Below are 14,891 nucleotides of genomic sequence, written 5' to 3' on the forward strand. Positions count from 1 at the left end.
GGTTGTTGAGAAGCTGTTGCTGCGGCAGCGACAGTTGTGTCTCCAGGCAGTGATGAATATGTTTGGGCAGGAAAAAATGTGGCCGCGCAGTGCTGTTGACCAGCCAGGAAAAACGTATTAGCCTCCTCGGCCAGAGCACGACAGTCAGTGGTGGCAGTGTTGGTTCAAGCAGTCCATACCTGAGAAGGCAGCTGTCGCATAAACAGTTGCATGAAAAGGAAGTCGGGCTTGTGCTCTCCCAGGAGATTCAGCATCCTGTCCATAAGGTCAGATGGCTTACTGTCACCGAAGCCTTGTAGAGAGAAATTCTGGCTGGCCCGCTCAGCGTCAGAAAGTTCAAAAGTTTTCAACAGGTGGGCCTTGAGTACCTCGTATTTATCCTGCTGCGGGAGATTTTTGAGGAGGCTCACCACTCTGGTTGCTGTTGAACTGCCGAGAGCCGACACCACATAATAGTATTTTCCCGCAATGTGAACTGTGCTTCTGTCTGGGCGAACCAAACCAAGGCTGATGACTCCCAGAACTCCGTCAGCTTGAGAGAAACTGCATTAGTCGTCATGTTCATAAAGAGTTGTCTCTGGAAACGTCCAGCAGACAAACGTCGGGGTCACCAATGTAGATATTGTTGTGTCTGGTTGGGTGGTGTTATGCCCGAGTCTGACTTACATGGTTGAGCACTAGCAGTTACTGTGCCTTTGAGAAGGGCGGGGGGAGGGGGCAGTGTGATTTACAGCAAGGTGAAAAGCGTTGGGAGTTGATGTTGGTGAAGTAAACGTTATAAACGTGGCTCCCGGTGTGGTCATTGACTGAACATAATATTTGGCGAACGAGGATGGCTGGCTTCGTTCTATCGCCACCACCACCTTTCTAACCCGTTCCCGGTGACCCAGCCATTCCCTGGGACCAATGGATATCATCATTTGATGACTATTTACTGGCTCTGGGGCATTCGGATTTAGCAGCAGCTAGGAAGTGTGCGCTGTTGCGGCACTGCCTCGGTCAGGAGGGGCAACGTATTTTCGCTACACTCTCGGTGGCGGATGACACCTGCGCTGCGGCTACCAACGCACTACAGTCCCATTTCAGCTCAGGAAGGAGCCGACGCATGCACCGGTTTGACTTTCGTCAGAGAGCCCAGAAGTCTGGTGAGTCAGTGGGCCAGTTCCTCTCTGCCTTACGTGGGCTAGCAAAGTATTGTGACTTCGGGGTTTTGGAGGATGGACTTATAGTTGATCAGCTAATAGAGAAAACGTCTTGTGCTCGGCTGAGGGAAAGACTGTTACTCGAACCAGACTCCATGACATTATCTGACGCTATAGTGATTGGGAAGCAGTTGGAAACGGCTCTGCTGGAAGCGCACACGTTCTCTCGCGCTGTGCAGGAGCCTGTGACGTCACTGCTACCGGCAGTTCACTGCTTAAACGCGTCTCCGCTTAAAGTACTTGCTGTTGCCCAGGAGACGGCAGGGGCAGCTGACATGAACAGTGACAGGTTTGATGTGCAAAGAGTGGCAGACAGGGGGTCTAGGGAGAGTGGGCCCAAGCGTTGTGCTAACTGTGGCTCCACAAAGCATGTATCTCGGGACTTGCCCTGGGCAAGCACTGTCATAACTGCAACAAGATGAATCACTTTGCACGCTGGTGCCGCTCCCCCCCTGCAGACCCACAGGCTGCTGCAGTTCCTATCAATACAGTTCAGAGCCAGCGGATCTCATTCGGCCACTGCACATGCCTTGTGGGCGGAGCCTTCATACTGCTCCTTGTTGACACGGGGGCAAAGGTGTCACTCCTGAACAAACCCTCATATGACCAGCTCTTCTGTCACGTGCCCCTGGAAGCGGCAGCCAACTCCCTGTCGGGCTACGGCCACGCCCCCATCGCCACTTTGGGAGTAGTCTGCCTTGCCGTGGAGTATAATCACCAGTGCGTCCCTGAAACCAGGTTCTACATCACACAGAAAGGGGCTAACATCATAGGGCTAGACTTGTTCCATGCCCTGGGCTTTACACTGACTGACCCTGTCGGCCTGCGTGTCCTGCAGGTCTCCACCTCCTGGCCCGAAAGTTACCCGACTGTTTGGAGGACTGGGCTGCATGTCTGGGTTTGTGCACCAGCCTACTGTAGACTCATCGGTCCGCCCGGTAATCCAGCCACTACGACGCATTCGCCTGGCCCTCCGGGATGGGGTGGAAGAGGAGATACACCGCCTGGTGAAGGGGGACATCATCGAACCACTCAATGCCTCACCCTGGATTTCTAACCTGGTGATAGCCAAGAAGTGGGGTGGTGGACTACGCCTCTGCATGGATCTGACGGACGTCAACAAAGCCATCATCCCCGACAAATACCCCCTCCCCACAGCTGAGGAGCTGACTAGCCATTTCCATGGCTCCACAGTTTTCAGCAAAATGGATTTACGCCACGGCTACCTGCAGGTTCCACTGGCACCAGCCAGCATGGACCTCACAGCTTTCGTCTCACATGTGGGGGTTTTCAGATACAAGCGCATGGCTTTCGGGATGTCATCAGCCCCAAGCTGTTTTCAGAAAATAATGTCACTCATCCTAGCTGGCATTCAGGGGGTCGCCATCTACCTGGACGACGTGGTGGTACACGCACCCTCCACCACACTGCACGATGCTCGCCTGGAACAGGTCTTCCAGCGCTTCAAGCAACACGGGGTCACACGGAAAACTGAGAAGTGTGTGTTTAGTGCCAAGGAGGTCGAGTTCCTGGGTTTACGGCTCTCCAAGGGGGGTATCACCCCAATCATGCCCCACACGGAGGCCATTCTGTCCCTGCCGGACCCATAGTCACCATCCCAGCCGTCCTCTTTTCTGGGGATGGCTGCCTACTATCTCCGTTTCATGCCACACTACTCCAACTCAACGGCCCCCCTGCGCCAGCTGCTACGGAAGGATGCTGTATGGGACTGGACCCCAGCATGCTGGGAGTCTGTGGGCATCATCAAACAGCAGCTCACATCCCCGCCCACTTTGGCCCATTTCAGCCTGACTGCGCCCACCATGGTCACCTGTGACACATCCGGGGTGGCACTTGGTGCAGTGCTCTCCCAGGTCCATGAGGGGGTAGAGCGTCCAGTGGCTTTCGCCTCGCGGGCACTCACTCCGGCGGAGCAGAAGTACTCAGTGGGGCAAAGGGAAGCTCATGCCTGCCTGTGGGCATGCGAACGCTGGCATGTCTACCTGTACGGCAGGGCTTTCACTATCCGCACAGATCATCAGGCGCTGACGGCTCTGCTGGCGACCCGAGGTTCGGGGCACAGGTCCATGAGACTACTGAGATGGGCGGATAGGCTGAATCAATATAACTTCAGACTCAAGTTTATGCTGGGGTATACCAATACGGTGGCCGACCTCCTGTCCCAAGCCATCTCTCTGATCAAAGAGGTAAGAGGGGTGACGGCAGAGGATGACGACGACGACAACGACTGTGTCCACATGCTGCATGGGCCCCTCAGCACAGTAGTCACCCTGGCCGAGCTGCAGCAGGCCTCGGCTGAGGATGAGACACTCACAACACTTCGTGCCTATGTCCAGGATGGCTGGCCTGCCAAGGTGGATGACAGGCTGCTCCCCTACCATAAAGTCCGTGACGAGCTCTCCTGTTGGGGGGAGGTGTGCCTCTCCTGTGGCCACTGCGCCATTGTACCAGAGACTCTAAGGGCCAGAGTGCTGCACATGGCGCATGATGGGCATCTGGGTGGTCAAGGTGAAGCAGTGCTGCCAAGACACCGTGTGGTGGCATCACATAGACTCCGACGCAGAGAAGTTGGTGCGTAACTGCACCTGCTGCCTTCTGAGTGGGAAAACCGGCCAGCTTACCACAGCACCCTTCACTCCAACCCCATGGCCATCTACGCTATGAGAGCACATCCAGATCGACCTCTGTTGAGAGCTCCACGGGGCACCCGTGCATGCCCGCTACTTGCTGGTCGTGCATGACCTTCACTCAAAGTGGTCAGAGGCCATCGAACTAGGCTCCATCACCTCACACACCATCATCGACCGCCTCGACAAGCTATTTGGGCACTGGGGCCTGCCCAGTGTCATCACGACGGACAATGGACCCCAATTTGCATCAGCGAAGTTCTCAGAGTTCCTGTCACTGCGGTCCATCAAGCACATCAGCACAGCAGTGTACCACCCAGAGAGTAACGGAGGGGTTAAAAGACTGAATAAAACTCTCAAGAATGGAATTCGAGCCTGTCTGGAAGAAGGGAAAACCTTCAGCACTGCACTCAGCCAAACTCTCCTGACCATCCAGACATCCAAGCACTCCACCATGGGGGTGACACTGGCTCTGCTCATGATCGGGCGGGAACTAAAGCAACCACTGGACCGCTTGAGAGCGGAGCCAGCCACTGCACACGAGAGCCCAGGGCTCCAGAAAGCCAGAACTCAGGTCTGAGAGCCCAGGGCTTCAGAAAGCCAGAACTACCTACAGACTGGACGATGGGACTCGTTGGCACTCAAACTGCCTGGATAGGGTTGTAGCCCCTACAAACCCTGCATCATCCCTGTTCCCAGCTGCTGCTCTCAGTTGGCAGCCCAGACCGGAGGGAAAGCGGGTGGGTGGTAACCCATTGCCATTGCCAGGCCCTGCTCCCCAGCCTGCTCGCCCTCAGATGGTGAGGGTTCCGCCTGTCTGGCACAGGGACTATGTTACGAATGGTTAAGGGACATCTAGAGTAGGGATTGATATGTTATGTTATGTTACTTTCTCAAGAGGGGTGGGGGGAGAAAATGTGGTGTCTGGTTGGGTGGTGTTATGCCTGAGTCTGACTTGTATGGTTGAGCACTAGCAGTTACTGTGCCTTTGAGAGGGGTGGGGGGCAGTGTGATTTATGGCAAAGTGAAAAGTGTCGGGAGTTGATGTTGGTGAAGTAAAAGTTATAAACGTGGCTCCCGGTGTGGTCATTGACTGAACATAATAGACATTGCAGGAAAGTAGAGAGACAATTTCTCTCACACTGATTACACAAACGCATGTGTCTTTTATTTAACGCTACAAACCAATAGCCCAAGCAACATGGCACTGCTCCAACCAATCATCGCTGTAGCTCACCCTGTCAACCTGGTAAAAAACTTTTTCTTAAAGCGACCAGAACCTATTATGGAGAATTATAAAGAGTCCGCTACAAAACACATTTAAAGTATTTTCTTACTGTTGTTTTATTGCTTTAAAAATGAATAAAAGTCAATCCGAAGAGCAGCCATTTGCCTTCACTCATTTACAATATTGTGAAAACTGCGACGGTTAAACACATTTGACATCTTTTAATAAAGGACCTTGAAATTATGATAGCCTGATCTCGGTCATTAGACATGGTCACTTTCATGCGAGGGTCCACCTAGGAGGCTGCACATCCACAGACTGACAGATAAAACGTTTTTATTAGGTAGATTTTTTTTAGATTGAATGCTGCATGTTAAAAACTTTTTCAATATTGCCAGTTTAATTCACTTGGGTGCTGCGAAAGTCTTATAATGGCAGGAAAAACACTTTTTTTCTGTCAGTGTGTGCGTGTCCCTTCTCACCGAAAAAAAGGGTTTGTCCCCAAGTTCGAGGGGAGATGGCGGAGATCCTCTTGTTCTATGTAATTTTAAGGCAAATATTTCAAGTTTATTTCAGTTTTTATTTTTGCACAAGCTAAGTTTGAGTTTTTGTTTTAATAAACAAATAGAGTTGTTGTCATTGATTTTGCTTTTAGTTTCAGATTTCGTTAATGATAATGTTCAATCGATAAGTTCATAATGTGAACTAGGGTGAAGCTCACAGAGAGGAGAGGAAGCAGGCACAGTAATAGAGAAATGGGAATGGAGTTAGAAGTACTTTGGTTAACATTTTAGCAAACAATTAAGTACCTACATATCCAGAATAAAGTGAGCTATGGTGGCGTTATATTTGAGTCCTCTACAAACACTATCCGGCTGGAAAAAAAATGGATAGTGAGCGAGAACTCTTGTTACACCTAATCTGCCGTAGACACACAAAGAGATGGTTAGGGAGCAACTTAGCTGTGTGTATGTGTTTTGGAATCTCTGTAGCACTACTATCTACCATCTAGCAGTCAGATATCACTTAATAAAGCTTTGAAGTTGATCTCAAGTTATCTCGCCTCATAAAATCGCATGGGTAATACCAAGTGAGAGAACATAAGTGATGGGCTAAGAGAGTTATGGTGGAGGTGTTATGACCTCTTCTTCCTGCCTGCTGGCTTTGTCTGTTTCAGTTTCAGGTTGGCGGGTTTCGCGCTTTGTTGTTCCCACACTCCAAAGGAGGCTTCTGGGGGATATGCGCGCTTCCTGAGACTTCCGGGATCCCACCGCGTCCTCGCTCCAACCAGCACATTGTTTTTTTTTATAACTTTATTCTTCTTTTTTTTTCTTTTGTATTATTAAATATTTTGATTGTTATTGCAACCCTCGACCTGTCTCCCTTCTTTTGTTACTTCCCTTGAGCCGGGGTTGTAACAGAGGTACAAAAATATACAGGTAACACGGCCGGTGTTATAACTCAAAATATATTTTCTTACCAGTGAGGATAATAATGTAAATTAAAAAAAAACTTAAACATCTTACCACAGGATATATAAACATTTTTGGAGGAGTCAGCTACCAGCTGGCAGAGATAATTAGTATTAAAATTGAAGCAACATTGCATTTATTTTTGTATTTTTGTTTTGTCACTCAGGTTGTTTTCCCTTTTGGTCAAAATAGTTGATTCTCAGTGGGATCACAGTATTAATAAAACTTATACATTATAGGGAATCTTTTCATACAAGTTGTTAAGTGTTTTTGATGTGTAAGCTTGGTTATCTGGGTTGTTGGCTGGCTAAAAACATGAATCAGACAAGCTAACCCTAGCTCTGTTGAACCGGTGCAAAAGCCTCTACTTTACAACATTGGCAATGTTAAGCATCCAATCAGCATATCATGTAAATAATATGTGACTTTATCTACTCAATTGAAAATGGGCAGTTGATACTTGGCATACTTCCAATTAAATCTAAGACAATGATCTCATACTATATTGTTCACAAAAAAGTCACAACACTTGTGCTTCACATCCATAAAACTGTGTCCTTGTTTTTTTGGTAGTTGGTAAAGGTGCTGACTTATCACAGGTGACCCTTGCATTTTGCATGGATGGGATTCATGAACAAACAACATTGCAATTACCAGTAGTACCTCAGGTGTCAATACAGAAATGATGATTTCTCATAACTTTAAATATATCCTTCATGAAGAAATAACTAGGACTGCAATATTAAGGTCATGTTTCCTTGTTGAGCATACACAGCACTGTGACATAATTGCATTTATATTGGCAACAAGACTTTCTCTGCAACATGTATTGTCTCACTAACTGCAGACATAGTAGCAGTTTCCCCACAGTTCCACCACATAATTTTTGAGTTTAACTACACAGCAAGGAAACAAACATTAACTAAGGAGATTACGACACCTCTTTATTAATAATCTGCCCTATAGAGATTATTATCCCTTATTCCTCCTGCAGATGAGCTAGGCTAAGGACGTGGATCTTTTGCAGGCATGCCAGTCACCACTATCAAGCAATTCAAGGGTTGTGTTTTTCTTTATTTATGTCTATAAAAAATAACCACTGTGATACATGTTTCAATTTAAGTTATATATTTTCATAGCAAAATAATCTGTATTCCTCTCTCATAACATTAGGCAAATGACAATGCCTGTTTTATTATTTATTTCACCATTCAAAATGGATCCTTTTAGAGGAGTGAGCATACAGGTAGCTGTTAAAAATTTAGGTTTAAAGACTGTAAATGACTGGACAAACTTAAACTGTGGCAAAGTTCACAATAAAGTGACTCAAGCATATGCAGCTCCATAGTGCCACAATAATTTATCCTTCATACTCACAGGGTATTCTGTCATAACCCCTTTGTAAACTTCATGGAATTCTTCTGCATTGGCTCGATCCATACTGAACTATGGAAACAAAATTCAAATCAAGTACAAAAATAAATTATTAAATAAACAAGAATACAAGAATGTAATGTACCACATGGGAGTCCGCTCTTCTGTAGACATATTCTGAAATTTTAGAAGGGGTCCTAATTATTCAAGAGCCCTTTCATTGAAATATAACATTTTGTCACAGTGTAGGCCCATGTGTTTGCAACAATAGCTTAATCATCACATTTGGTCTATTCTCTATGCACTTGTATCTGTAAAAAGGGAAAAATGGCCTACTTAATTATTGCTCGACATGCAAAATCCCATGTTTAAAGTTTACAAACATTTGGGATAGCTGATATATGGCCATTTTCATCAAATAAACACACATCATCCTCTGTATGGGTAAGAGTGACAGGAACCTCATTGATTTATTATATCCTAGGGCAAACAATAAGCATCACATCCGATATCACAAAATTAATGGACACATTGGGCCACCAGAGATAGTAAAGACAGTCAGAATTTTGAAAGGTCACCATCTGATTGGAGTGATGGTCAGTTGGATCATGAGGTCAGGTTAGATCAGGGAAAGCCAATACTGTATGCCCTTGGGCTGCATGGGTAAAACTAATTTAGATGGGAATATAGATGAAAGGCCAGGAAAGGCCCATTTTGCCATGAAAGTCAATTTTCTAAAAAAAAAAAAAGAAGTGTGACACAGATACTACCATAGCAAAGCATGAAGAACAGTGAGTCCAGGAGCTGTGTGTTTAACTCTTACCATCTGAAGGGCTGAAATCTCAAATCCAGCAGCAAATATAGAATTCAGTATCTTCCCCGTCATGCCTGTGAATACAAGCAGGTAGGCTGGTAGGTAGTCTGCTAGCTACACTGGGGCATTGGAAGCATGGCAACTATTGACAGGATGAGATCTTTTAACCCCAGACTGTTAGTAATACCCAAATGCTATTTCTACGTGAGTCATTACATTTGATCCCAAAGATGCTTTCATTATGCTATTGAACCAGTGACCTGAATTCACTTCGATTAACAATGACTGCAGTTTACTGTCTATCTAGGTAGCTGGCATCACACTATGACTGAAAATATACTTATATATTTTACTACAGCACCAACAGTCAAAGATTTTATTTGACTTTGTTAACTGAATCAGTTTATGTGGATGTAGTTCAAGCTGTCCTTTGGACCAAGTACAATGAGATTATTTTACAGTTGGCTGTACTATTAGGAGACACTATTCCTGTACAAGGAGAAAAGGTTATGCCATTGCAAATTAAGATGAGAAAAAGGGCGCTGGTCTCAAAATGTCTGATATTCTGATCAAATGTATTGTGGGCTACATTCTATAAAATCTACAATTTTCCAACACTGAGCAGAACTGGGGGCATGGCTGAAAATTTGTAATTCAATACATATAATCTGTTACCGCTTTAAAAAAGTATTGCATAATATTACTTTAAGATAAGATATGATATACTTTATTAATCCCCACGGGGAAATTCATCTTCTGCATTTAACCCATCCAAATACACTCTGTAGCTAGGAGCAGTAGGGGAGGCGCAGTGCCCGGGGATCAACTCCAGTTCTTCTTTCCATTGCCTTGGTCAGGGACACAGACAGGAGTATTAACCCTAACTTCCATCCATCCATCCATTATCCAAACCGCTTAACCTGCTCTCAGGGTCATGGGGTTGTATGTCTTTTTTGATGGTGGGAAGAAACCCGAGTACCCAGAGGAAACCCACACAGACACAGGGAGAACATGCAAACTCCACACAGAAAGGACCTGGGATGGGAGAACATGCAAACTCCACACAGAAAGGACCTGGGACGGCCTGGGGTTTGAACCCAGGACCTTCTTGCTGTGAGGCAACAGTGCTAACCACTGGGCCAGCATGCTGCCTTGCAAATAGTAACACATTATACTACCAGTTATGTCATGTACTTTGTGTTATTTTGACCTCATACTGAAAGGCACTCCTGAGCAGGATCAGAGTTATTCTATTTTCAGGATTATGATTATCAAACCCATTTTATTTCACCTATTAGTTAAAATTGTACCCAAGTATGTTGTATTTTTTTCCATAGTGATTTAGAAATGTAATTTTTTAGCAACTGACAAATACTATAGTCTATTTGCTATTATGAAATGTCCGTTTTGCCTGTGAAATGCTCAAGAGAGCACATCACGTTACCATTAGCACACAAGAATCAGGAATCAGGAACACTTTATTTGTCATTTCATTTCATGTACTTGCATACATGAAATGAAACGAAATGCCATTTAAAATGCTGTTTACAAGACAGACACACATAGAAAAATAGACTTTTTAACAGCTAGAATGCTATGGCCAAATCTAGCAGTCATCTGGGCTGGCTCATCCATGTAGACCAACTAGGCAATAGAATGGCATTTCAGCAAGGGTGACCAAATTAAGAAATGTTTTAAACTGCACAGATCTACGGGCACTCATATCAGCCATAACAATTCTAAGACAACTACACGTGGTATTACATGTTGCTGACTTTAGTTTGAATTTGAATGGTACTGATGGGCAGAACAAGAGCTTCTTGCAAGAGCAAAACTGCCAATCCAGTTCAAGTGCAGAACTAAAGTGGCGGTTTCGAAGATTCTCACTCAGATAAATATGTCTGTTAAGTTACTTACTAACTTTCGCCAAACAAGGTGACGCAATGACAATTCAGCCAATGGGCCACTGACAAAAAGCCTGTGCATTTGGAGTAATACAGAGAAATACATATATGTGTCTGTGGGGACATTCCCGCCAAAAATCCAAAATTTCACACAGGTAATGATATGTTTTCTGACACCCATAACTGGTTGGTCTACCTGAGAGAATAGTTGGAACAAATGCTCCGTGTTCAGGTATTGTGGCAGACAAACTAGTTAGTGGTTTAAAAAAAAAGAATCTTAATCCCAATGTAGGATTATAGGGAACACACTAACAAACTGTTTTTAAAGTCACAGGCTATGACATTCATGGACCTGGTAGAATTCTAGACTGCACAAATACTGTACAAAGCAAGATATAATCTACTTCCTGGCAACATACAAAAAATGTTCTCAGATAGAGAGGGGAGATACAATTGAAGAGGAAAGTTGAATTTTAAGAAACACTGTGTTCATACCACTCACAAAAGTATGTGTATTTCAAATTATGGGGTAAGTTTGTGGAATGGTCTAGATCAGCGGTGGCTAACCATGTGCCATGGTGAGTCATGTGTATGTAGGTTTTCATTCCAACCCGACTCCACATCAGGTGATTTCACTGATACATTCTTCCTCTTTGGTTGAAGGGTTACTAATCAGTGAAATCACCTGATGTGGAGTCCGGCCGGAATGAAAACCTGCATATACATAGCTCTCCATGGCACATGGTTAGCTACCCCTGGTCTAGATGAAGAACTCAAGGAAAGCACAAGTTTAAATAAATAAAAAATGAGGTACAAAACTTATTGTTTTAAAGAGGTACAAGAATGAGGATGAGATTTTGCTCCTCTCATGACCATGACACCCATGGAAAAGGGAAGGAAGAGGGAGGGAAGGAAGAGAGAAGAGGGAGGAAAACATTGTGATGTATAAGAGTGGAGGAAAGTGCACACAGGTGGACTACATCTTATGTAGAAGGCGTGATCTGAAAGGGATTCGAGACTGCAAGGTGGTGACAGGGGAGAACACAGGTAGGCAGCATCAGATGGTGGTATGTAGGATGACTTTGGAGACCAAGAAGAGAAATAGAGTGAATGCAGAGCCAAGGATCCAATGGTGGAAGTTGAAGAAGGAAGACTGTTGTGTGGAGTTCAGGGAGGAGTTAAAACAGACACTGGGTGGTATTGAAGAGTTACCAGATGGCTGGGCAACCACTGCAGAAATTGTGAGGGGGGCAGCTAGGAAGGTACTTGGTGTGTCATCAGGACAGAGGAAGGTAGACAAGGAGACTTGGTGGTGGAATGAAGAAATACAGCAAAGTATACAGAGGGAGAGGTTGGCAAAGAAGAAGTGGGATAGTCAGAGAGATGAAGAAAGTAGACAAGAGTACAAGGAGATGCAGCATAAAGCGAAGAGAGAGGTGGCAAATGAAAAGGCATATGGTGAGTTGTTTGAGAGGTTAGACACTAAGGAAGGAGAAAAGGACTTGTACCGATTGGCTAGACAGAGGGACCAAGCTGGGAAGGATGTGCAGCAGGTAAGGGTGATCAAGGATAGAGATGGAAATGTGCTAACTAGGGAGGGGAGTGTGTTGAGAAAGTGGAAGGAATATTTTGAGGGGCTGATGAATGAAGAAATGAGAGAGAGAGAATGTTGGATGATTTAGGGATAGTGAATCGGGAAGTGCGGTGGATTAGCAAGGAGGAAGTGAGGGCAGCTATGAAGACGATGAAGAGTGGAAAGGCAGTTGGTCCACATGATATGCCTGTGGAGGCATGGAGATGTTTAGGAGAGATGGCAGTGGAGTTTTTAACTAGATTGTTCAACACAAACTTGGAAAGTGAGAGGATGCCTGAGGTGTGGAGAAGAAGCATACTGGTACTGATTTTCAAGAATAAGGGTGATGTGCAGAACTGTAGCAACTACAGAGGTATAAAGTTGATCAGCCACAGCATGAAGATATGGGAAAGAGTAATAAAGGCTAGGTTAAAAGGAGAGGTGATGATTAGCGAGCAGCAGTATGGTTTCATGCCATGAAAAAGCACCACAGATACAATATTTGCTTTGAGAATGTTGATTGAGAAGTATAGAGAAGGCCAGAAGGAGTTACAGTGTGTCTTTGTGGATTTAGAGAAAGCATATGACAGGGTGCTGAGAAAGCAGGTGTGGTATTGTATGAGGAAGTTGGGAGTTGCAGAGAAGTATGTAGGAGTGGTGCAGGATATGTATCAGGGAAGTGTGACAGTGGTGAGGTGTGCAGTTGGAAAGACAGATGAGTTCAAGGTGGAGGTGAGAGGAAGATGCAGAGGACAGGAAGAAATGGAAATGGATGATCCACTGTGGCGACCCCTAACGGGAACAGCCAAAAGTCATAGTAGTAGATGACTGTGACACCCATAGTGGATGCTGTTATTGTTGTTTCTGGGGAATCATTGTTTTTTGTTTCTTTATTTTTGTTGTTTTTATTTTTTATTGCTTTTATTATTTATTGAGTCATTGTGAGATAGTTACTGAGAATGACATACTCTGATGTGTAAAAAACTAAGTTTATTATTTAGGTTTATTAGTTGAGCATTAGAGAGGGGGCAGGAAATTATAAGCAGTAACTTCCTCCTGCTCCTTTTCGAATATACAATTTTTGTTGGATTCTCTATATATTTTTTTTTTTTAGAATTCTTGCTGAATTCTTCTGGTTTTATTTTTATCATTTGTTGTTGTTTGTTTTATTTATGGTTAGTCATTTTTTCTTTTATTTGCTTGTTCGAAATAAAAATATTTGAATTTGAATTTGAGTGCCACTTTAAGGCTTCAAGTTTTTGTCAAAATGACTGAAATTGTCCAGTTGTAGAGTACAAAAGGATTAGTATTTTAAAAGAGCAAACACTACAAAGACAGAAAGGTATCGCCTCGGACATTGACATGCACAATGTTTTTCCCCGAAACGTGTGTATGAGTGCGCGTATGTTGACACGTGTAGAACCTGATAATGTAATAAATCCCCGATAATGTAATAACCCTTATAATGTAATAAAAAATTGCACTTGAGGCCATTGAAAATGCAATAAAACCTGATAATGTAATAACTTCCTGATAATGTAATAAAATGATCCAACTGAGAAAAAACATGTGTGGAAGTAGCTTGGAGGTAGCTTTGAGGAAGACTAGAGCATTCATGCACGTCCAACTTATACCTGTCGGTGGCGCTAGACCTCTCAAGCTTGCGTAGCTTAAACAGTATCACCACTTGAATCCATTTATGGGTGGTCTGCTGTTAAATTATTACAATATTGGGGAATTATTACATTATCAGGACCAGGGAAATGAAGGCTAACCTGATAATGTAATAACGTTAATGTAACACATTATTACATTATTGGTAAAAAGTGTATTACATTATTGGGAAATGCACTTTATTACATTATCAGGAAGTTATTACATTATCAGGTTTTATTGCATTTTTAATGGACTCAAGAGCAGATTTTTATTACATTATCGGGGTTATTACATTATTGGGAATTCATTACATTATCAGGTTCTACAACACGCATGAGAGAGGCAGTGTAGTACCCCTTAAAGAACAGGTATTCCTGATCGTTAAAACATTTAATTTCCAGTTGATTGCACAAGTTGGTTCAATCCGCTAATGCAATCTCCGTCATTATCCAGAATATTTGATTGTGTAACGCATGATTAAATTAAAAAATGTACAGTAATGTAATATTTATTACATGCATTTTAAAAAGTAGTGTGCATTATTACGGTGTTACCAGAAAAATTAAAGTTACTACAATAACACCTTACTCTACAAAAGCATTTCGCCCCAAATCTGCTCCTGAATGTACATCACAACTTACAGTTCAGGTGCCTACCACAGCACGTGCTACAGCCGGTGCACTATCAATCCATCAATTTCTCTGCTAACTGTGAATTTGGCCACACTCCAGTTATCTATGTCCTTTGTCTGCTCCCTGGGCAGCAACCTGTCTGCCTGACTAGGAAAGGCACAGTCTCCTGAGCTCCCAAAAACTGCTGGTACTGTTGCTAGGAGATTCTGTTCCGGGTGCCTGGCAACAGATGCTTCACTATTCCAGTCATGACTGAGTGCAATTTCAGTCACGACTAAGTCGTGATTGGTTGAGCATTCTCAACGGCAAAGGCTAGCCTAACAATTGATCCTCAGGACAAAATCAAAGTAAGCTTCCATATCAATCAACTAGCCTTTGAATCAACGGA

At 44.1% G+C, this 14,891-nt stretch overlaps 1 protein-coding gene across 5 annotated transcripts in view; it reads right to left on the bottom strand.

Annotated features, from left to right (window-relative positions):
• Nucleotides 1-14,891, bottom strand: part of nme7 (NME/NM23 family member 7) — a 49,288-nt gene that overhangs the window by 25,621 nt on the left and 8,776 nt on the right. For all 5 annotated transcript variants that reach the window (XM_056277497.1, XM_056277495.1, XM_056277494.1 and 2 more), the window contains 2 exons: nt 8,748-8,812; nt 7,928-7,996 (listed from right to left, as the gene is read on the bottom strand). In XM_056277497.1, coding sequence (XP_056133472.1) covers nt 7,928-7,996; nt 8,748-8,812 — 134 coding nt within the window. The remainder of the gene's footprint in view (nt 1-7,927; nt 7,997-8,747; nt 8,813-14,891) is intronic.

The sequence above is a fragment of the Lampris incognitus genome, chromosome 3, assembly GCF_029633865.1.
Source record: "Lampris incognitus isolate fLamInc1 chromosome 3, fLamInc1.hap2, whole genome shotgun sequence".
In the NCBI taxonomy this organism is placed as follows: Eukaryota; Metazoa; Chordata; class Actinopteri; order Lampriformes; family Lampridae; genus Lampris; species Lampris incognitus.